This window comes from Oryza glaberrima, chromosome 7 (assembly GCF_000147395.1).
Source record: "Oryza glaberrima chromosome 7, OglaRS2, whole genome shotgun sequence".
NCBI classification, from domain to species: Eukaryota; Viridiplantae; Streptophyta; class Magnoliopsida; order Poales; family Poaceae; genus Oryza; species Oryza glaberrima.
Window position 1 is genome coordinate 21,914,356 of NC_068332.1, and position 22,006 is coordinate 21,936,361.

Sequence of the window (22,006 nt, forward strand, 5' to 3'; positions counted from 1 at the left end):
ATCTCGAGAACGCAAGCCGTCATGACAAGTTTTACCTCTTGTTGAAGATCGAAACCGATGCAGCTCAACCCGAAAGCAAGAACTCGTCGAAATAAAACTAAAGCAAAAGGGTGGCGATGCGCGGAGATTATATTGAACGTGTGTGTTAATTGATTACATGGGGTTCGAGGTCTATTTATACCCAAAAATTACAAACTATGTCCGTATCGGACACGACTCTTATCTCTAACAAACTCTAAGATACCATAAGTCTTTACGGCAGACTTTTGCCCAAACATATCTCTAAGGAAATTACATAAAATAGCATAATTAATAGATACAATTGTCTTCTCAGGACTCTATCCATACGTGGCAACCATCTTGAAGCATATCAACTCAACTCGATGTCGTACACCAAGTCGTATTGTCGGAATCGGCTGTATCGGCTCACCCAGTCTGACTCGGATTCGGCCGATCCCAATCGTAGCCGATTTGGACTCCAGCCAATTCTTACCCTGTTCCCGAATCGATCTTCGTCTTCGATTCCACCTCGATCTAATCCTCATCTCCGATGCTGATATTACCAAATTTGGTCGTTAACAACTTTCTTTTTTAGCTTTCATTTTTGCGCTTTTTTCTGATTTCTTTAATCCTCAGCACACGTGTTTTCATATGTTTGAGTTAAAAGTTTTAAAATCTTGACTTGAAAGTTTGCAAACCTTAACTTAAAAGTATTCAAATCTAGACTTGAAAGTTTTCGAGTCTCGAGTTGAAATTTTTCATATCTGAGTTGAAAGTTTTTAAAATTTGACTTCAAAGTTTAAATCTTAAAGTCAAATTTTTTTAATCTAACTTGAAAGTTATTAATCTTTTAGTAAAAATAATCTTCCAGAACAAGGAAATCGTATCTTAATTACTGTTATCTAAAACTAATTTAGTTAGTTAGGCTAAACTACTCCTGAGGGGCGCGAGCCGGGTAGCTAAATGGGTGCCACCTATATACTCACCAATCTTAAAGCATGGACAAACTGTAAAGTAATTTTGAATTTTTTTCTCATCGTATTCCCGTCGTATTTCTGTAGTACACGTACGATGCGTATTGACGGTATTGTATTCTGCCCCATCGAGAGCCTCGCCGGCTCGCCCCCTCCTCTCCACTACACATCCTCGAACTCCCCTCTTCGCCGTCGCTCCCCTCAGCGTCGCCGCCGTCCTCTGCCCGTGTGCCGCCGCCGCCGCCATCATCCTCATCCGCTTCACGCCGCGGCCGCCGCCGCTGTCCGTGTCCCCACACCGTGCTCCGGTATTCCTCCTCCCCTCTGTGCGTCGTCTGCCCAATCTCTGGAGTCGACAAGATTGGTGGTGGCAAACCGCTCCGTCTCACCGCCGTCGGCCGTCCGCCGCCACCCTCCCGCTGCCTCTCGTCGGTCCACCGCTCCGTATAGCAGATTTCCGCCTCGATCTTGCTCGCCCGTAAGGTGTTCGATGAAATGCCGCCATCGGGGCTTTTTCCTCGTCGAGCCCTTGCCGAGGGAGCCGGAGCGCTGGGCAGGTCACTCCCTCTTGTCGGCGGTGGTTCATGGACGAGACTGGTACATGGCGGCGGCGGGGGGTCAGAGGCGGAAGGCGAGGAGTTCCCGTACGCCGACGTGCCGCGGCCTGGGAGGAAGTGGGAGCGGAAGCCGTACGTGACGCCGATGAAGGTCCTCATCCGTCGGGCCAAGGAGGAGCGGCGCGCGCGGCGGGAGAACCCGTGCCGCGTGCTGGAGCGCCCGCCGGAGAACGGCCTCCTCGTCCCGGGCCTCGTCGGCGTCGCGCACCAGGTGCACGGCGCGTGGGAGAGCCTCCTCCGCGGGCTCACCAGGCTCGTCGAGGGCGGCGCCGCCGGCGCCGTGAAGCGGTGCAGGTTCTGCCCGGAGGTGCACGTCGGCGTCGCCGGGCACGACATCCGGACGTGCGAGGGCCCCGGCAGCGCGGCGAGGAACGCGCTGCACGTGTGGCGGCCAGGCACGGCGCGGGACGTCGTCGGCTTCCCCTACTGCTACCACCTGTTCGACCGCGTCGGCAAGCCCAGGGTATCGCACAAGGAGAAGTACGACGTCCCGAGGCTCCCGGCGATCCTCGAGCTCTGCATCCAGGCCGGCGTCGACGTCGAACGCTACCCGGCCAAGCGGCGCACACGCCCGGTCTACTCCATCGAAGGTAGAATCGTCGACTTTGAGCCAGACGACGACGAAGATGACAGCGCCGGCGACACAGGCCCATCGCCGCCTTCTCTTGCCGCCGATGAAGCCGGCGAGGAGATGACAATGAGCGAGCTTGGTGCACGGACGCTGCAGTCATGGCTGGACATGCGCGCCGGCGCGGCGAGGCTGATGGGCAAGTACGGCGTGGTGACGTGCGGCTACTGCCCGGAGGTGCAGGTCGGGCCCAGGGGGCACAAGGTGAGGATGTGCAAGGCCAGCAAGCACCAGCAGCGGGACGGGCAGCACGCGTGGCAGGAGGCCACCGTCGACGACCTGGTCCGGCCCAACTACGTCTGGCACGTCCCCGCCACCGGCCATGGCGGCGACGGCGGCGCCCCGTCGCTCGCCAACGAGCTGAAGAGGTACTACGGCAAGGCCCCCGCCGTGGTGGAGCTCTGCGTGCGCGCAGGTGCGCCCGTGCCCGCGCAGTACAGGAGCATGATGCGACTCGACGTCGTGCCGCCCGCCCGCGACGAGCACGACCTCGTCGCCTAGAGCAGGCCGCCCGTGGCGCGCCGCCTCGTGCGCTACATGGATTCGACACGAGATGGGATCATGGGAATGGCTCCTCGCCTGGCAAAGGCTGAAGCACCTGAGTAACCTTGCAACCTGAGGAGATCATATTCACTGCAACAGCAGAAAAGGACGCATTCTTCTTGCAAATTGCAATAAGATGAGAGGGGATGGAATCAAGAAACTTGTTGAGCTGTGCTGCCTCAGTGCCCACATTTCTCCGTGTCAATATTTCGAGTTACTGCGGAGTGAAGGTCATATCAGGATCCAGTGAAAGTAGAAACATTCTGAATGATGTATATCGCTGTTGCTGTTGCTGCTGCTTCAGAATTGAACAAACATAAATGAAGAAGTTTATGGCAACTTTGATTGAGAATGAAGAAATTAGATCAGATGAGGTTTTCTTTTTCTACCACATTGGATCTTGACATCGACGTGAAAGTCATGGCAATTTTGATTGAGAAGGATCAAGTTTGATCAGATGAGTTTCTCTCTCTCTCTCTCTCTCTCTCTCTCTCTCTCTCTCTCTCTTGTTACCACAGATTAACATTTAAAACTACGACATTGCTTTCTTAAATCACACATATTCCCAAATGCATTTCCGGGAGCCCGAGCACAGTGAACCCTGGAATGGTGACCACCAGTTGCTCCTTTGCTTCCTCAGGAGGAGACACTCGCGGGCGCTGCTAGCACGACGGAGATGGAGATCTTGTTGGAAGCCATATATAATCCAGCAGAAGAGATTTCGAGCTCGAGTTTTGGACGTGTGAGAAAAGGGAGATGAGCAGTGCAACTTGTATACGCCACAGAATACGACGTCCTTGATCTGCAAGTGTTCTTAATTGGTGGTTTTTATACTTTATATGGTTTTTCCCTATGATTTCAGCTATAGCACCGTTGGTTTCTGTGGTTTTTGTCCATGATTTTCGGCGAGAACACCGTGCGTATCCAGTGCAGTAAGTTCAGAAAGTAAGCGACAGAGCCTGTGCAGAAGGGACAAGTATGAGAACGTATATGCACTCCTATGAGAACGTATGCAAGGAATGCAAATTGGCGCAACAATCTCTGACGCCGCAGAGGCTTAGCTTAGGAGTAGTTGTTATTTTTGTTGCAACTCCTAGTTTCTAGTAGCTTGGCTAATAACCTGTAATTGTACACTAATAAAAGGCTAATAACCTGTACACTAATAAAAGGCAGGGATCATCATTGCTTGCTATTCTCTTCGCCAAAATCGCACGGATACGCACTCTCAATGTTTCATTTCTACACCGTTAAGCATTCAGTTTATTCAAGTAACACTAGTACGACAACCTACCAGTAACCTCAAACAATAATTCAGAATATATGATTTTCTGAGGTAATTCCACCAAATAAACAAAGAGTGATAGGTTTCATCAGAAATGTGGTGCTTTCCCTTGAATCATCTTCCTTGTGCATAAGCAGACCCCATCTGATAAATTATGTGATGTATTGAATCTGCCAAACGATTACACATAGTTCCCTACCAAAATTGGCACAGCTTCCTTTTGCAGGTATCTTTCCATACAGAACATTCTGTTCAATTCTGAACAGCAGTTAGATACTAGATCCTGGATATCATAATCACGATATTTTTCAATCAATTGAGATGAAAAATGTTACAACCTGGTCAAAAACGAGGGAACATTATCACACTATTTCAATCCCTGAAGCTATACACAGCTTGGAATCAGCTCCCCCACTGATGACGCTATCCCCTTTCCACCAGTCCGCACATAAAACCTATAATCACCAAAATTTAGGACCTCGCCTTTTGTTCAAACATGTAAAAATAAATACCACAAAAGGAATACCTTGTCTTTGTGTGTCTCCACAGAAGCCAGTGGCCACTGCAACAGAACAGAACCATTAATGGTCTATGGCATTTTGATAAAAATAACTTCAAGAGAAAAGAGTAATCAGGAAGGAAATATATTATTAGAATCTTACTGCTGTCCTTAGATCCCACAACATTACTTTCCCATCAAATGAAGATGATACCAAATGAAACCACGAACTTGGATGCCACTTGCAAGCACTGATCCAGCTTTTATGGGAGGAAAACTGAAAAATTGGAGCTAGAGTTCCTGTTTGAGGATAAGGAGTATTAGCTAATTTGAATTCCAAAAGATAATTAGTGAATGGTTTTGCTTCCACATTTACCAGGTTTACGAGGGTCCCATACCCTCAAGACAGGGTCAGAGCCACCAGCAGCGATTAGTGAAGAGCTCTCACCACCACAATCCAAGCAATTCAAGGCCTTCCCAGATACCTATGGAAAATATTTACAGACATCGGATGAATTAATTTACTCCCTCCGGGTTGATAATACTTGTCATTTTGGACAAGGGCACGGTCTCCAAAAAGTAACTTTGACAACTATTTTCTATTATAATATATATAGAAATATCAACAAATATATGGTTTTATTGAAGTACTTTTTAAGACTAATCTACACATATGGTTTTTATATTTTTAAGATAAATATTTTAGAAATTATTTGTAGTCAAAGATTTTAAAGTTTGACTTTACCCTTGTCCAAAACGACTAATATTATCAGCCCGGAGGGAGTATGAAACAGAACAAGAGAGTAGCAAAAGCTTTATGACTCTCCTAGGCAACAGCACTTTTTGGACAGTGTGCAGCAGTTAAAACATAGCTAGTGCCTTTCTAATTCAAAGTGCCAGATTCCACGAAGCAAATTTGGGAGGAACTCAGGACAAGAAATGTGCATATGCCAATTGATGACTTAATGAGCACAAAAAAAAAATCCCTTGCTGCTATTATGCTGGCAGGATAATAACATCACGCTGTCCATGCATTTTAATACTTTTATTTTTAAATGTGTAGATATTTTTTGCATACCATATTCCATGTCTCTTTCCCTGTTTGGACATCCCACTGCCGAACAGAATGGTCCCAAGATGCTGAATATATTGTTTGTCGCTCAGGCCAGGTAACAGCAGAAACGCACTGCGTATGTCCCAGAAATGTTGAAGTGGCAGAACCCTGAAGTGCAACATTCCAAACTGAGATCAGCAGGGTTGTATCATGAGTTCATGATAATAAATAGTATAAAACTTCACAATAAAAGAATTGCCAGAATTAAATCTCCCCCAAATTTTAGCAGGTGCATATTAAAAATTATTAAAGCACTGGAAATTCAAAATCAATATCCAACACATTATAAAACCAAATAACTGGAGCCAATCAACCAAGAGATGATCATATTTTAGTACTTCACATGATGGCACCATGCACATAAGACCAAAGAATTTGGACTGGAAAGTAAAATGACCTCAAACTGAGATTCTTCAGGTCCAGATGAAACAGAATTTGTCCTTCTCTTCTTCACTGAGACAGTGTCACCATCTTCTTCCGACCCTTCGACTGACCATAGCTTAATTGAGTTATCCCAGGAACCAGAACATATCTAGTTATGAAAAAAGAATACGTTAAAAGGGCCTAAGAATAAAATACTAACATATAGCACTGATTTGGAAGACCAGAAGGATAATTACTATGTTCGTGGAAGGGTCTACTGCAACACTCTGAACAGATGATGTGTGGCCACGGAGAATTTTGTAAGCCCCAATTTGCTTTGGAATACTGACTGATGTATCAAACTTGAGATCCAGGAGTGGAGAATAAATGTTAAGATTGGATGAAGAATATTACTCATGAAGCATGTCTTGGAGGGAAAGGCAAAATAGAGTATCTTACTATCTTTACCTTGAATAAGCGCAATGACCTATCCTTTGATGCAGTGACTACATGCAGCCTGTCTTCAGTTTCACCTGGAATAACATTATTGGAATTAGTAGATATTTAATACACTGATGTTATATTCTGTTTGGGGAAAACAATTAGTATAAGGGCATGAGTGAGAAAATATGTTGTGTGCAAAATAACCTTTATTAATGAAGCGAGCAGAAGTGATTCCGTCACTATGTCCTTCCAAAATATGTGTACATTCAGATGCATCTCTCCATATTCTGGGCAAGAAAAAGCAAATCAGAAGGTTGAGATTGAAGACATACAACAGTTGGAGTTGGTGTTACAGTCATTTTGTCTGAAGGGGTAGAATTAAAAATAATAATAGCATAGACATGGGAGATGAATACCTTGCAAGACCATCATAGCAACCTGTTAATACGAAACTGCCAAAAGATGAATAGTTTAGTGATACTGGAAACCAAGCGAAAGAAAAATATGAGAAAAGGTTAAGAAAGAACAGTACATTTGAATTATCAACCTATGATCTATTGTATATGTACGTAAATGTATTAGTTGAATAATAGTAATGGTGATAAGTATGGAACCACAAGGAAGACAATTTTGCGAAGATCTTTAGTTGGGATAGCAGTAAAATTATGTGGTAGAATAAGAGCAGTATGAGATTAGGGTCCAAATTTAGATGTAGTATTGAGCTCATACATGGATTTGTTTTGAATGCATCCTTCATTTTGTCTTGTTAAGATGGGTGAACTGTGCACTAGTCGATTTTAGCTTAGCCCTGGGATGGGCAAATCTTTGGCTCCACAGTCCATTTTAGTTGAGTTAAGAAATTTTCCGCAGAATTTGAAAATATTGATCAGCAAGGTGGAGTGGTGGACTAGATCTAAAATCATTTGACCACAAGAGCAATATTGCTGATAAACCTTCTTGTAATGTAAGTGAAGACAATATTGACAAAATCAGCAATCCAGGTATTTTTGAATTATCTAAAAGATTAATAACCTACTATCATGATGCTAGACAAAACATTGGTGTCCTGCTATTGCTCGAAGCATGTCCTGTGGAAAAATAGACCACCTAAGTCCTCGTAAAACAGAAACCATACCTCGGGTTTGATCCATCAACTGCGCTAACCCAGTCATCATGCGGGCATGGATCCTCCTGCTTCCTCGGTGCCACAGCTTTCACATATTCAAGCTCAAGCACCCTCTCCTGCAAAAACGCTCACACGATAACCCCGCACAATGTCACAACAAGGTCCACACCACAGCACAGCAAAATTCTCCCCCAAAAACCGAACATCGGGTCACAAATTCATACCACTGAGATGCCCTTGGCGAGGAGGAACTCCTGAAGCGGGAGCCGCACGAGCTCACCGTCGACGAGGAAGTCGAAGGGCTGCGCCTGGTGATCCGGGGAGGCTGCCCAAACCGGAGGAAGCGAGTCAGAGAGATCCGAGGTCCATCCGATGGGACGCGGGGGGGCTCGGGTTCTGGAAAGGGGAGGTGCTCACCGGCGAGGAGGAGGCTGTTGACGATCTCAGAGAGGCCCATGCGGGTGAGGTCGGCGGGGACGGCGATGGAGGTGGGCGGCGCGCGCAGCGGCGCGGGGAGCTTCGTCACGAAGCGCACCCGCACCTGGCGCGAGGGGTCGGAGGCGCCGCCGGAGTCCATGGCGGTGGCGGCGGCGTCGGCCGACGGAGAGGAGGAGGCGGCGGCGGCGGCGGCGGCGGGAAGGGGAAAGAGGGGTTTTGGGAGGGTTTCGAATGGGGAATTTATTTGGTTAGGGTTTTGAAGGATGTGGGGCCCAGTAGCAGTGACATCACGTTCGAGGCAGACGGCCAGATGGCCAGATGAGGAGGAGAAGAAGATGTCCATTTTGTAGAAAACCCCTCCAACTATATTCGGACAGTGTTTATGTGTATGAACCGACCTCAACTGCTAATTCAAATATTCAATCGTTCCACTCCACTTTACATAATTTGCACTATAAAAGTACCCATGGTCACCATCCAAACGGTATATTTGCAAACGAAAAATAATTTGTGAATAATATACGTATTCTTAGCGATCTAAAAGTAAAGGCTTGAAAATAAACTTCGATGAAAAAAACCTAAAATCAACTTTAAATTTAAAGTTGAAAATTTAAAATTTTGGCTGATAAGTATAAGTATAAGTGAAAAAATAACACTGCATATATCTCACGATTGGAAATTTAGGGATACCAATTGATTCATGGTTAATTTGCAACTTTAACTTTGAGCAATCGTCGTTTATTTCGCAAATTATAAATGCCTTCAACGCAATTCTAAATACAGGTTTAACCTATTGTAATCTCTATAACAAAGTCAAATTTATAGAGAGGGGCACTTTTACACTGGAAAAAATCCACTTTCCTTGACTATGGGTTGAGCTTCATTTACGTCCCTTACCCGTAAAATTGAATATGGAACATCCCCAACATAAAAAGCCAATGTAAATCGAGTCCTCAATCGTATTGAGAGTACTTTTGGCTGATATAGAGACTACATGTCTTATTTACTTGATCTTTGTCCCTACATGACGCCTACGTGGCGTTTACATGGTACTAGAATAAAAAAAGGCCAATGGGACCCCACACGTAAGTGGAAATTCAGCTAAGTTTTTTTGAAAAAGGTATGTGGGAATTCGTTTAATGTTTTTGGAACAAATATGTGAGGCCACATGTTAATGGGTGTTTGGTGAAAAAAATACAGTGGATCCACATGTCATCACCCCTCTCTCCTCTCTTCTCATCCTCAAATCTTCTATCTTGCCCGTCTTCTCATTGGTAGCACTAGCCGTCAGCCAAGCAACTTGCGCGTCGTCGATACCGACGGTGAGGGCGGTAGCGGCCTTGGAGTGTGTGGACGACGACTCCCACATGACCTTGGTGTGCACATCCTCACGGCGAGCTCTAGATCCAGATAGCGACCGATGTATTTTGGTGGAAGAGGTAGGGAGTGCTCAATGGCAACCCAGCCTTCTCTTCGACGATGTCTAGGTTGCAACCCAGCCTCCTCTTCGATGATGTCCATGTTGCCAACAAAAATAGGTGATTGTTAACCATCTCCAGCATCTCCGCGCCAAGTTTGCGACCTCTGGCGCTGTCTGGATGACGGCCAACGATAGGAGGAGCTTAGCAGGGAAGAGAGGGCTTTTTTCTCTGTATGACTGACATGTGGGTCCAATAAATTTCGTTAATATGTAAGGTGTAATTACCACTTACATGCGGATAACATATGGTGCCAACTTTGGCTAAAAAATGTGTCACGTATGTCCCATATCAACCAAAAAACCGCTATCAATATTGTAGAGAGATTTGATTTGCACTGGTTTTGAAAGTTAGCATGGTTTGTTCCTGGGTTTGAGGTCGAGGGATGCGAATCAAACTCGACTTTTTCCTTTTTCCCGCGCTGCCTATTCTGGCCCAAGTTAGCCCACAGATATCATATATCCATATGCTGGGCCGGCATCCGGCCCAGGCTAATTGCCTAACTAGGATTTCAGTCCTGCCGCTACTAATACTACACTGAAGAGTCCACAGTATAGCTAGTGAACCAAAGTACCACCAAACATGGCCCCCCACATTAACAGCAACTGGTCTAACGAATAATGAGCAGCAAACTTCGGTTAGGGTTCCTTGTGAGGTACATACACGGTTGAAGGCACAAGGGTCCGACCATGTGGTGCTCGATCGATCTCTTAGATTAGCTTGATGCAATGATGTTTGAGTTACAACATGTCAAAGTGCCACCATGTCGATTCGGCCTCTGCATCAGCTAGAGAATGTACATGTTGAGAACCACGAGAGGGGGTGGTACACTTCTCGCCCTATTTCTTCTTTAAAAATGGCACGAATATATACCAATATGTATATGCATGATGCGCACACTCGTTGGATTACTTTCTTACATACTAATCAGATCTTACCAAAGAATATTGATATAATTTTACTCAAACATGCATCTCTCGGGGACGTGATTTAGTGAGCACACGTGAGTTTCACCGATAAGGAGACACCACATGTTGTCAATGATAAAGGTGGTGGTGGCAGATCCTACTACCACCACTACTATCTTCTAAAGCAGTATATCCGAAAGTGTTATTCATGACAAATCTAGCTATATTATTTTTCTTATGTTAAATTACAGTATTTTTTTAATTAGTTAATAATTAATGGTTGTAAGGTTTGATTGCACCTATTCTACAACGATATCCAATCGAGAACAGAGGAAGGTACATGGCTGGTGCAGAAAAGACTCAAAATAGAAGGAGAAAGCAAAGATTCTGATGAGTTCTACACTTGTCTGCTACCGTCCTACCTAACGTTTTTTTGACCCTTGTCAGTGGCATCTAAGATTTGGCCGTTGTTATTAGCCGTTTTACCCCTGGTCCTCCCCCCAAACCTCCGGTAGTACATCTCGTTAACCTAAAAGAAGCAAGGCAGCAGATCAAATGGCGATAACTTTAAGCAGCACACACTCCATCACTGTTGTTTGCACGACCGATCAGTGTCGTTCCCCAAGTTCAAGCTCTGCCATAAACTGAACCCTGCACGAACCTACTAACAAATTATATTCAAACAGCATTGGCACTTGACAATAGACTATATATAAAAAACTTTGCCCGAGTTAGTACAGTGGCGACATCTTCTCTTGCGATCTCCCTTTTGATATTCGATCGGCGACGAGCCCATGGAGATCGAGTAGGCGCCAAAGATTCGAAAGCTGGAGAGATGAGAAATGCAGGATAAAAATAGGGGGAAGGGCAGCCCGGCTGGACCGTGGAACATGCGCGAGAGCGGCTGCGGAGCCACAGCTGCAATGATTCGGGAGTCCACTCGCAACAGCAGCAGCATATATTCCAAGCGCACCAGCAGCAGCCGCACCAACCAATCGACGGAGGAATCTGGCGTACGTCGGGTCACTCAAAAGCGGACGAGCAGATCGCGCCCCGCGGCGGCGGCGGTGGCGGCCTCGTCGTCATCACCGTTTCCGGCCGGGTCCAAAGCGGGCGGCGCCGCGAGCTCTCGCGAAGTTGCCCGTACGTCGGGTGATGCGTCGCTAGCTTGCTCGTGCGTGCGTGCGTGCGGGCGGGCGTGCAGGGCGGTTGCGTCGCGTCTGGGCGTGTTGCTGTTGTCAAGTGTCAACCAGCTTATTTCGTGGTCCTGATATATTACTCAGTGCTGTATTGGTTGGCTTTGGACAACCAAAATAATTTGGATAGGGATTTTATGTTTTTATTTTCAAGGGTCTAAAAGAGAACTAGAAAACAATAAAAAAAACACCTAGAACCACTTAGAAAATTAAATTTTCCGGTGGCTTATAAGGGTCTCCAGCTGCAAGAAGCACCCAAACAATCAAGATTTTTACCCAGACTCGAAAATGCTGGGTTTGTGTAAAATCTAGAAAATAAACTAGAAGCAAGAAGCTGAGTAGCTTCTTCGCATTAACATCATACTTACATGTATAGTTCGAACCTCAATGTTAGAAACTCTTTTCCTCAGCAAAAAGAAAAAAATGATGAAGCATATTAGCACATAATTAACCTGATCCATGTCTAGTTCGAACCTCAAGGTTTAAACTCTCCTCCTCAACAAGAAAAATGATATAGAATAGCTTATTAGCATAATAATTAATTAAGTATTAACTAAAACAAACTTAATGAATTAATTAATATTTTTTTCTCAAGCAATTTTCTTATAGATTTATTTTGTAAAATATATCTTTAGTAGTTTGAAAAATCATGCACATGAAAAAGGAGAGTAAAAGGCCGTTTTGGAACCGATCTCTCTGGCATGGACAACGGAGCCTCTCGTTAACGCATGATAATTAAGTATCGACTAAAAAAATGAAAAATAAGTTAATATATTTTTTTTACATTTTTTTTAAAAAGTACGTCATTAAGTATTTCGGTAAACGTGCGTGTGAAAAAAATAGAGAGTAAAAGATAAGAAATTATAGTGTATATAATACAGCCTAAACGACTGAACATACCATCTCATTTTATTTACAAGAATTTTAGTCACGGAGTAAACAACAGCATGAACTCTCCTCTATTTTTCTTCCTTTTCCTTTTTGGAGACGAACACTTGTTTTGATATTTTTGGTATTTACTACTGACTGCGGCAGGATGTTTTTAGCATGAGAAAAGTGGTTTGGTCGGATCTGTCAGCAGCTGGGGTAAATGCGGTTATTGCAAAGGGGACCAAAGCGTGGAGCGGAGTGGAAGGAGTGGCATGCTTGGCTCTGGCGTCGTGGGCCCTACCATCACACCAACCGAAAATAATGTAACCCGGCTTGCAGCATCGTCTTGAAATGGAACTGTTTTGGAATTGTTTTTGCATCGTTGTCAATAGAAAACCATGCTGAAATTTGATACTAGTAGATTTTTCAACAGAATTTTGCTAAACAAAATTATTACAGAGAATGCTAGTAGACACTATGTACAAAAATTGTGAAATATACAGGAAAAAACAAGTGCTACTAGAAATTTGTAAAGTTAGCTTAGGGTCTGTTTGGCACAACTCCAGCTCCACCCCTTCTGGAGCTGGAGCTCAGCTAAACAGTTTCAGCTCCACCAAAACTGGGAGTAGAGCTGGGTGGAGCTTTCTCACAAAATGAACTAGAGTTGTGGAGTTGAGTTTAGGCAGCTCCACAACTCCACTCCAGACCCAACTCCTAGAGCTAAATTTAGGAGTTGGAGCTGTACCAAACAGGCCCTTAGTGCTATATTGGTTGGCTTCGATTGTTAATTAGTAGTGGAAAAATAAGCAGTGCAATGAGAAAAAAAATTAAGGTATGAATATGTTTCTTAGCGATTTAAAGGCCAACATTAAAAATAGAAGTAAGAAAAAAAATAAAAACGCATAGAGAGTTTAAAATTTAAATTTTGACCGCGACATTACCAAGAACAAAAAAAACAATCAGGGCTCCTTTGATTTATAGGATTGGCAAAGAATTTTCATAGGATTTAAATTCCTATGGTTTTCTTCCTATATGTTCTTTTGATTCATATGAAAGAAAGGAAATTTTCCATAGGATTGTATTTCTATGCTTCACATTTCATAGGAAAAATAGTAAGATGTGTGACCTGTTTGTGAGAAATTTTCTATAGGATTATATTTCTATGCTTCACATTTCATAGGAAAAATAGTAAGACGTGTAACTTTTTTGAACTTTCTTTTGTTTTTTCCATAGCATAAGAAACATACTACTACTTCAATTTCTGCTTTTTCTCTGTTTCTATATTTTTCCTATCCTGCAGATCAAAGGATCATAAGGTGTTATTTTGTTCGTAGCTGCACATGAAACTATAGCTACGTTTGAATGGTTTTGCACTAAAAAAAATCATTGCAACAGTTTTTTATTAGTCCCAAAAGCCAAGCATTAACCTCACGAAAATAGGCTGGCGTTTCGCGGTGGGCAGGAGAACGAACAGAGAAACACAGGAGGCCAAAACTGCAAATTGCAGCAAAGCAAAAAGGTAGCGGTGGGTGCGGCTCAGTCTCCCAGGGGTCGCAACCGTTGATGCGCAAAGAAGAAGAAGAAGAAAAAAAAGGTTAAAAATTCCGTAGGCGCCCGTGGCGCAGATCAAACTCGCACGCGCACCCGACGCATCATACACACACAGTCTCTCTCACTCACTCTGCATCTGCTGCTGCCACTGCCACTCTTGTCCAGAGGCCACCACACACACTCTCTCTCTCACTCACTCACTCACTCTCCTCTACTAGCTCGTCTCCATCTCTTCTACTCGTCCAGGCCTCCAAGAATCTCTCTGTTCTTGCTGCTTGCTTGGTGGTGGTGGTAGCTTTCATGATGGAGGCGATGGTGGTGGTGGCGCTGGTGCTTCTCATGTCGTCCAGTCTCGTCGCTTCAGGTGAGCGAGCTTAAGCTCAGCTCTCCCCGGGGGAGGGTCTTTTTCTAACCTTTCTCTTTCCGTCTCGTTTAGATTTCTGTCCTGAGTGAGTTTGTGTGTCTTAAATAATGGCTGGGAACTGCAAAGGCTGCTGCTTTTTGTTTCTGAAGGTTGATTTTGTTGGAGTTTTGGGGGGATTTGTTCAGGTGTTGTTCTATTCTACACTTCTTCTTGTCGGTGGTTCTTTTTTTTTTTTTGGGTTCTTTGATGTTTCTCAGTTTCTGCTTGGTTCATCCATTGTAGTGTTTGGAACTTGGAAGAGGAGATGTTTCTGTTTGGTTCTTCCATTTTCTAGGAAAGATCAGCCATTGCATGTAGGAGCACTCGCAACTTTTGGTATGATTTGTAGAACTTTTTTTTTCAGATTCCCCTTTCCTACCTTGCTATGTCAAACAGTACTATCCATGTACTGCTTAACTCTTGCTGTTCATCTATTGCTGAAGAAAATAACTCAACAAGGACCAAGGACAAGAAATCTCTTGTTCTCCCCTCTGAGAGTTGGAGATGTGTTCTTCTCAAGTTGATTTATTTTTTTTTACATTTTTACTTTCTAAAACAAGCAAAACCGTTACTACGCCGATTTTCTCCTAGTTTTCTGCTCTTTCTGCGCAGACGCTACTCTCTCTTCTTGATTGCTTTCGTCACATTCCGCGTCCCATCTCTTCATCAAGAAACTGGCATAAAAACTGCCGCCTTTTAATGAAACGCACGAGTTAATTAATCTCTCGCATTGAATCTTTTTTTTGTGTGTGTGGTGTTTCTTGGCGAATGCAGATTGGTGCGTGTGCAGGTCGGATCAGCCACAGGCGGCGCTGCAGAAGACCATCGACTACGCGTGCGGCGCGGGCGCGGACTGCAACTCCATCCACGAGCAGGGGCAGTGCTTCAACCCCAACACCGTCGTGGCGCACTGCTCCTGGGCTGCCAACAGCTACTTCCAGAGGAACAGGGCCATGGGCGCCACCTGCGACTTCACCGGCACCGCCACCCTCACCACCAGCGACCCAAGTAAAAAATGATTCACCACCCAAGTCACTTCAATTCTTGTTTTTTTTTTCACGAATGCCCAAAAGGATTTCACGTCAATATATTACTTCCTCCGTTTCACAATGTAAGTCATTCCATCATTTCCCATATTCATATTGATCCTAATGAATCTAGATAGATATATATGTCTAGATTCATTAGCATCAATATGAATGTGGGAAATGCTAGAATGACTTACATTGTGAAACAGAGGGAGTAGTAGTCACTTCAATTCCTTCCCAGCATTTCTGTCCACTGTCTACTGCTTGATTAATGGATTGCGCTTGTGTTTCGGGTTCAAGAACGCGTTCGAGCACTGGCTGTCATAATGCCATTTGAGCACTTGCAAGTTTTTGCGGCAAGTGTTTCTGCCTTGCACGATTAGAAATGTTTGGATGGTGATGAGGTGGTGACTAGCAATGTGAAGGACGAGCTGTACAGATGATGGAATTAAGATTTGTCGTGCGTTGGGGCAATGCAAGCATGGAGTAATGGGACTTGCTTTAATTCAACCGTAAAGTATGTTGAAGTTTTTTTTAGCTTGTTTGCTTGTGTCACCTTATCTCAATTATAAGGTCTCTCAGTCTGATATGTTGGCTAGCATTTGAGCTTGTGGTCAGTTAGGACAAACGAAAAGGAAAAGGAGATGTCGGTGACATCTTTTTGATAGCTGGCATGGAAGTTCATCTGAGTGTGGGATGATATCCATTCTATGTATTTTTGTTATTTTCTTCATTGGTTAGAGACATATCTATTCCTCACACAATCTCATATTATCTTTGGTTGCAGGTGTTTCTGGCTGCTCCTTCCCTGCTAGTGCAAGGTACATTATTAACTTCACTTTAACTGACTGAGTTTTATTAAGTATCACTAAGGATGATTGACGTTTCAAAGTGGTAACCACCAATGAAACTTTTGCATTGTGTTTGAGCAGAAGGTTCTTTTGAACACACTATCTGCCTCCATTATATAGTACATGTTCACTCTGAACTGCAATACTAAGACCTATGAACTGAATGTAGCCATCTGTTCAATGAACTGAATGTGTTATAACTTCCTTATCTCTTTTGTTTGCTTGTCAAAATCGTATATGCTTTGTTATTGAAAAATACCAAAGAGTCAATAAGTAAGTATACATCACCATTAAGAACCAAGTCCATCTGTTATTTAAAGCTAGTCTTGTACCTCATCCTCAACTACTCATCCATACCAAAATGCACACCTATGCCTTTCCGGCCTGCATTTGTGATGTACACATGACTCCTGAATGATCTATAGTTGATGCAAGTATCATTGAAGGATTCCTATAGTATGGTGTGCCATATATCTGAAGGCAACTGAGATGCTTTGCAAGTTGAAACACGCAAGATTCTTCTGGATTTTGTTGATTGTAATATCCTAACAACATTTCCATACTCATGTGCAGTGCTGCTGGAACATCAACCACTCCGACCATGGGAGGCACAACTGGAACAATGACCCCAGGAACCTTCACACCTGGAACTGGTATGGGCACAACCACCGGCACCGGCATGGGAACAGGGACTACTACCGGCACCGGGCTGGGCGGGCTAGGGCCAACAGGCACAAGCAGCATGGACACTGCGGCAGCGGGATTGCACCTAAGAGCTGGGCTAGCCACCTTCTGCGCCGTGCTCCTCTTGCTCGTTGTGATCGCATGAGGGTTGCACCCTTGAAGCAACACTCATTTTCGCCGATTGAAAGAACCCGATTTTGGTGGTTGAAGGAGCAATGTGATCTGTGAAAAGAAAAAAAAAATGAACAGAGACCCTGATCTTTCTGAAGATGTCATCCCATCCGAAAACCCACTATTGCCTGCCAATTCTTGTTTGGTGTCGATGGGTGTTTGTGTGGGGTGAGTTTCTGTACTCCCTTTTCTTATGTCGTGTACTCTGTAATTTGGTAGTAGGATGCCTGTCTCTTTCATGCAAGGACTCCCACTCTTTTTTTTCTTTTTCCCATCTTTATTATCTTGTAAATCTAGGGAAACCCAGTAGGTAGGCTCAAGGTTGGTTGGAATGAGAAGGTTGTTGTTGGGACAATGCCATCTTAAGGCTGTTATCAACTTATCATCAAGTTGCTCATCCCTGAAGATGGCTGTATCTCTGAAAACCGCAAGAAATGAGAGTGAAAATGTGAGAGGCAGAATTGAACATGTGGTACTAGTATGGTAGCCTATTCAGATTGTGCATATATGGCTCCTGCACAGTGACATTTTAGCTATTTAGCTGTTAGGTAACGTGGCGCATCAGTGCTGCTACTCTGCATCGCTGAAACCTTCGTCCGTTTCTTGCGCCCATGTGGGGGTTCCATCGCGGCGTCGGGCGTCTTGTTGTTGCGTAGCGCATCGAGACAGATTCTCGGTTGATACTGAAAAAAAATTCGTGAAACATGCACCTGCAGCTCTCTGATGACCAATCAGTGTGTTGGTACGAAGCTACAGGACATAGGCATGCATACAGCTAAGCTAAGCCAAAGCTGCCAATGATGATGGAGCAAGAGCAAGTGAGCCAGAGCTAGCTAGCGAGGAGCTTGATGAATGATGATGGTGTCACCACTGTCACTCACGCGGGCCTGGTGATCGGCGCAGGCAAGCCGAGTTAATGGAGGCAGTAATGGCCGCGCAGAAGCTGGGTGGATGATGCAGGCAGGCGGCAGCGAGAGGGTGGGGCTCGGCTCGAATCATGGCTGCCTAGCGCGCGCGGCGCATCAGGACGTGGCTGGGCTGGCCGAATTCGATTCGCGACACGGCCCAGTTAACCTTCGGGCCCACATTGCACAGAACAGATTGGATAGAAAAAGTACACCGAAGGTCCCTCAACTCAACTTGTCATCGAGTTACAAAAGGAAAAAGTCCACTTTTACTCCCTTAAATATCGGTCGAATCTAATTCGTACCCTTAACAAGAAAACCGGATAAGATGGCTCCCCGAATTAATAAAACCGGTGCAATTTGACTCCCTGGGTGGTTGGTTTTACAAGCGATTTTAGCTGATGTAGCGCCTACGTGGCAGTGTTGACCCAGTCTTCATCCCACGTGTCATCGACGTGTTGATTACATGGAATTATGAGACCCACTGACATATGGGCTCTCCTTTCCCTTCTTCCCCCCTCTCCCTCTCCCTTCTCTCGCTTTTCTCCCCCTTTCTGTTTCCCTTCAGACCTGCGCGGGGGAGCAGAGACCGGATTGCCGGCGATGGCGGAGGTGGCGGGCGGGGGTCGGAGGGGCAGCGGCGGAAGGGGGCCGGAGCGAGCTCGCCGTCGCCGGAGGCGATCGCCGGCGAAGACGCGTTGCAGCCCGCTGTCAAGGGCAAGCAGCTTGGCGGCGCCTGGAGGAACATCTCGTTGGTGCCTTCGTCCTCGCCCAGGATGCCGGCAGGCATGGCGCCCACCGACTTGCCGATAACCACGCGAATGCATAGAAGCCACTAGGCTTTATTTGAGGCAAATTCCGACCTTTGAAGTATAAATTTTTTACACACGCATCAGTGTCACCATCGCTATCCAAGTGGGTTGTTCCAACATAAGTACATAACCCAACGAAAAAGTGGTCACCTTCTGCGCGCCTGCTTCTTGGGGGACTTGGCCGGCTTGTCGGATTTCTCGGCGGTCTTCTTTCGGGAGCAGCACCGGGTTGATGTTCGGCAGCACACCGCCGTGCGCGATGGTGACGCCAGCCAGCAGCTTCCCGAGCTCATCGTCGTTGCGGATCACTAGCAGCACGTGCCTCGGAATGATCCGGTTTTTCTTGTTGTCCCACGCCACGTTCCCGGCGAGCTCCAGCACCTTCATCAACAAGTCCCAGTTAACCATACTGGGTTGGAAGGATTGGTAAGGAAGAGATAAACAATGGGGCTTGCCTCGGCGGCGAGGTAGACGGGGGCGCCGATGCCGACGCGCTGCGTGTAGCGTCCCTTCTTGAGGTAGCAGCCGATGCGGCCGACGGGGAACTAGAGCCCGGCCTTGACGGAGCGGGACACCGGCTTCTTCGGCCCCTATCTTGGCGACGACCAAACGACCACTACCACGTCGTCGCGTTGGTGCCGGCGAGCATGACGGGTGGGGAGACAAGCGAGTCAGCGAGACGAGGTGGGCGGTGGAATCGATCGGCGGACCTAAAACCCATCGCCATGGAGGTGGCGTGGAAGGAAGAACACGTGCAGTAGCAGCCATGCGACGGGCAACGACGGCTTGGATGGCTCGTAAGGGGAGTCCGACGACCCCGCGGCGGGCGCCAGCATCGACCACTGCAGTCGCCATAGCCGGGAACACCGCCCGCCGCCACCGGATGAAGTGAAAAGGGGAGTGAAAACAAGAGAGATAAGAGAGAGAGAGGAGGAAGAAGGGAAAGGGAGAGAGAGGATGACATGTGGACCTTATGTGTCAGTGGCTTTTTTTAATTCATGTGCCATGTAAGTGCCACGTCAATGTCACGTGGGACGAAGACCAGGTCAAAACCGCCACGTATGTGCCACGTGAGCAAAACCGTCCTCCAAAACCACCGAGGGAGTCAAATTGCAACGGTTTTAATAGTTTGAGGAGTCGTCCTATCCGGTTTTGCGGTTTAGGGTCATGGAATAGATTCGGCCGATATTTAAGGGAGCCAAAGTCGACTTTTTCGGTTACAAAATCGTCCTTCAACCGCAAAACTATATATATGATATCCCTCAACTTTGAAAACCGTTCATTTTAGATCCTTCGGTGGGTTTGACCCCAGTTTTGTCCGACGTGGTGGCTGAGTCAGCGTGGACCCATGTGGGCCCACATGTCAGGGGGTCCACGTCATGACCCTCTCTCTTTCCCCTCTTCTCTCCCTTTTTTTCTTGTCTCTCTTGCTCTTCTCACTCCGTCACTCACAAGGGGAAGAAACAAGGGAGAGAAGAGAGAGAGGGGATGATGATGTGGACATCCTGTCATGTGGGGCCCACATGGGTTCACGCTGACTCAGCCGCCACATCGGACAAAACCGGGGTCAAAACCACGGAAGGATCTAAGGTGAACAGTTTTGAAAAGTTGAGGGATATCATATATCTGGTGTTGCGGTTGAGGGACAATTTTGTAACTTGATGACAAGTTGAGGGACCTTCGGTGTACTTTTTCACAGATTGGATTGATACAACGCGATCGGCCGAGACGGTAATTTCAACCCATATGAATAGCCCAGATTGGATCGCTACTACTACGCGAGAGAGGCCCACGAATACGCCTATGCAAGATAAATCCATCCTCTTCCTTACTCGGGCAAGGCGGGTGGACCGGGGAGGGGGACTAATGGCTCATCAGTGCTTCTCCACGCGTGCAAGGCGCACCCCCTTAGTCCACTACTATTCTTATATACTCATATACATATTTTACATACATATGTACAAACTTTATATATGTAGTATGTTTATACATACATATATATATAAATTTTATATATACGCATACATTTTTACGTATAAAAAATATATACACGTATATAAACTTTGTACATATATGTATACAAACTTTACACACGTACGTATGTTGTATACAAACTTTATCTATATAGTATATACAAAGTCTGTATAATACAAAGTTTATATACATACGTATAAAAAATTGCGCCATTTTATCCGCCCCTCCTCTCCGCACTTGCCACGTGTGCGCTGTCCCTTCTTTGCCTTTCCACGAGTGGCACATGGCGCCGCACACGCCTAGGCATTGATTAGGGATTTCGCAAGACAACGTATGCACACACACAATTCTATCTAAAAAACATAATCTCTAAAAACTTTTAAACGAAAGATATTTTTTTTCTCTTTGCAAATAATATTGGGACTGCCTATATGTAATGTGAATGATTTTTGGCCCACGTATCATGCAGATTTTCTTAGCCTTAGGATAAGGATCCAACCACTGTAATTTTTAGCACAAAATAAAAATAGAAAAAAAACAAATATTAGATTAACAAATCTGATTTGCCTGTATCAAAGTCCAAACCAAATCCAAAGCCCAAACCCAATCCAAAGCCCAAATAAAAGTCCAAACAAAGACCCATTCCAAAAAGTCCAAATTTATACAGCAGCCACAAAAAAGCCCAGATTGAACAAACAGCTATGTAAAAGCCCAGATTGATCACAAATATTAAAGCAAAAAGAGACCTTCTTGAGAGCCAAGAAAGCTTAGAACAAAAGTAACAGGAAACACGTGATATGTCCTCTTCAGAATCAACATAGATCGGCAAAAAACCTAGAGAAATTAGAGGAGAACAAAAAGTCGTACACGCTATGGAAGAAATTGAGGAGGACGATTTCTTTAGAAGAGAGAATGAAGTGGAAGAATTTGAAGAGGAGGATTTCAACAGAAAAGACAAACACACGAGCAACAATTTGTTCAAAAAAACAGGTAAATATTCAGCCCAGATTGAATCTAACCTTTGATTTGTGATTTATGCTGTTTTGTTCTCCAGATCAACTCTTTTCCAGTTTTGATTTGCAAATGGAACACTTGTGAGACTACAGGAAATTGTTTTCCCAGATCAACTACATGAGTTTGCTTCTTT

At 45.2% G+C, this 22,006-nt stretch overlaps 4 protein-coding genes across 4 annotated transcripts; 2 read left to right on the forward strand and 2 right to left on the reverse strand.

Annotated features, from left to right (window-relative positions):
• Positions 1-1,331: 1,331 nt before the first annotated feature.
• Positions 1,332-3,942, forward strand: LOC127779780 (APO protein 3, mitochondrial). The gene has a single exon (XM_052306679.1). It carries the CDS (start codon positions 1,470-1,472, stop codon positions 2,718-2,720), a length of 1,251 nt encoding a protein of 416 aa, XP_052162639.1. The 5' UTR covers positions 1,332-1,469; the 3' UTR covers positions 2,721-3,942.
• A 247-nt stretch (positions 3,943-4,189) lies between these two features.
• Positions 4,190-8,250, reverse strand: LOC127779779 (ribosome biogenesis protein WDR12 homolog). The gene is made up of 14 exons (XM_052306678.1): positions 8,008-8,250; positions 7,815-7,915; positions 7,600-7,706; positions 6,881-6,916; positions 6,669-6,751; positions 6,489-6,553; positions 6,278-6,382; positions 6,055-6,189; positions 5,622-5,765; positions 4,920-5,028; positions 4,707-4,843; positions 4,571-4,606; positions 4,383-4,499; positions 4,190-4,292 (listed from the first exon to the last, which is right to left on the reverse strand). Exons 1-13 carry the CDS (start codon positions 8,165-8,167, stop codon positions 4,407-4,409), a joined length of 1,311 nt encoding a protein of 436 aa, XP_052162638.1. The 5' UTR covers positions 8,168-8,250; the 3' UTR covers positions 4,190-4,292; positions 4,383-4,406.
• Positions 8,251-14,129: 5,879 nt separating this feature from the next.
• On the forward strand, positions 14,130-17,573 carry LOC127779571 (PLASMODESMATA CALLOSE-BINDING PROTEIN 3-like). The gene is made up of 4 exons (XM_052306381.1): positions 14,130-14,395; positions 15,209-15,442; positions 16,250-16,283; positions 16,887-17,573. Exons 1-4 carry the CDS (start codon positions 14,332-14,334, stop codon positions 17,140-17,142), a joined length of 588 nt encoding a protein of 195 aa, XP_052162341.1. The 5' UTR covers positions 14,130-14,331; the 3' UTR covers positions 17,143-17,573.
• A 741-nt stretch (positions 17,574-18,314) lies between these two features.
• LOC127779570 (uncharacterized) lies at positions 18,315-19,784 on the reverse strand. The gene is made up of 2 exons (XM_052306380.1): positions 19,036-19,784; positions 18,315-18,936 (listed from the first exon to the last, which is right to left on the reverse strand). The coding sequence occupies exons 1-2, from the start codon at positions 19,738-19,740 to the stop codon at positions 18,916-18,918; spliced, it is 726 nt and encodes a 241-aa protein (XP_052162340.1). The 5' UTR covers positions 19,741-19,784; the 3' UTR covers positions 18,315-18,915.
• Positions 19,785-22,006: the final 2,222 nt, after the last annotated feature.

Coding starts and splice junctions, on each gene's coding strand:
- LOC127779571 (XM_052306381.1), top strand. CDS start 14,332: ATGATGGAGGCGATGGTGGTGGTGGCGCTGGTGCTTCTCATGTCGTCC. Junction 15,443..16,249: donor CCTCACCACCAGCGACCCAA/GTAAAAAATGAT, acceptor CTTTGGTTGCAG/GTGTTTCTGGCTGCTCCTTC. Junction 16,284..16,886: donor TCCTTCCCTGCTAGTGCAAG/GTACATTATTAA, acceptor ACTCATGTGCAG/TGCTGCTGGAACATCAACCA.
- LOC127779779 (XM_052306678.1), bottom strand. CDS start 8,167: ATGGACTCCGGCGGCGCCTCCGACCCCTCGCGCCAGGTGCGGGTGCGC. Junction 7,707..7,814: donor TCGCCAAGGGCATCTCAGTG/GTATGAATTTGT, acceptor GCGTTTTTGCAG/GAGAGGGTGCTTGAGCTTGA. Junction 6,917..7,599: donor GTTGATGGATCAAACCCGAG/GTATGGTTTCTG, acceptor ATCTTTTGGCAG/TTTCGTATTAACAGGTTGCT.
- LOC127779570 (XM_052306380.1), bottom strand. CDS start 19,740: ATGGCGACTGCAGTGGTCGATGCTGGCGCCCGCCGCGGGGTCGTCGGA. Junction 18,937..19,035: donor AAGAAGCAGGCGCGCAGAAG/GTGACCACTTTT, acceptor TATACTTCAAAG/GTCGGAATTTGCCTCAAATA.
- LOC127779780 (XM_052306679.1), top strand. CDS start 1,470: ATGCCGCCATCGGGGCTTTTTCCTCGTCGAGCCCTTGCCGAGGGAGCC.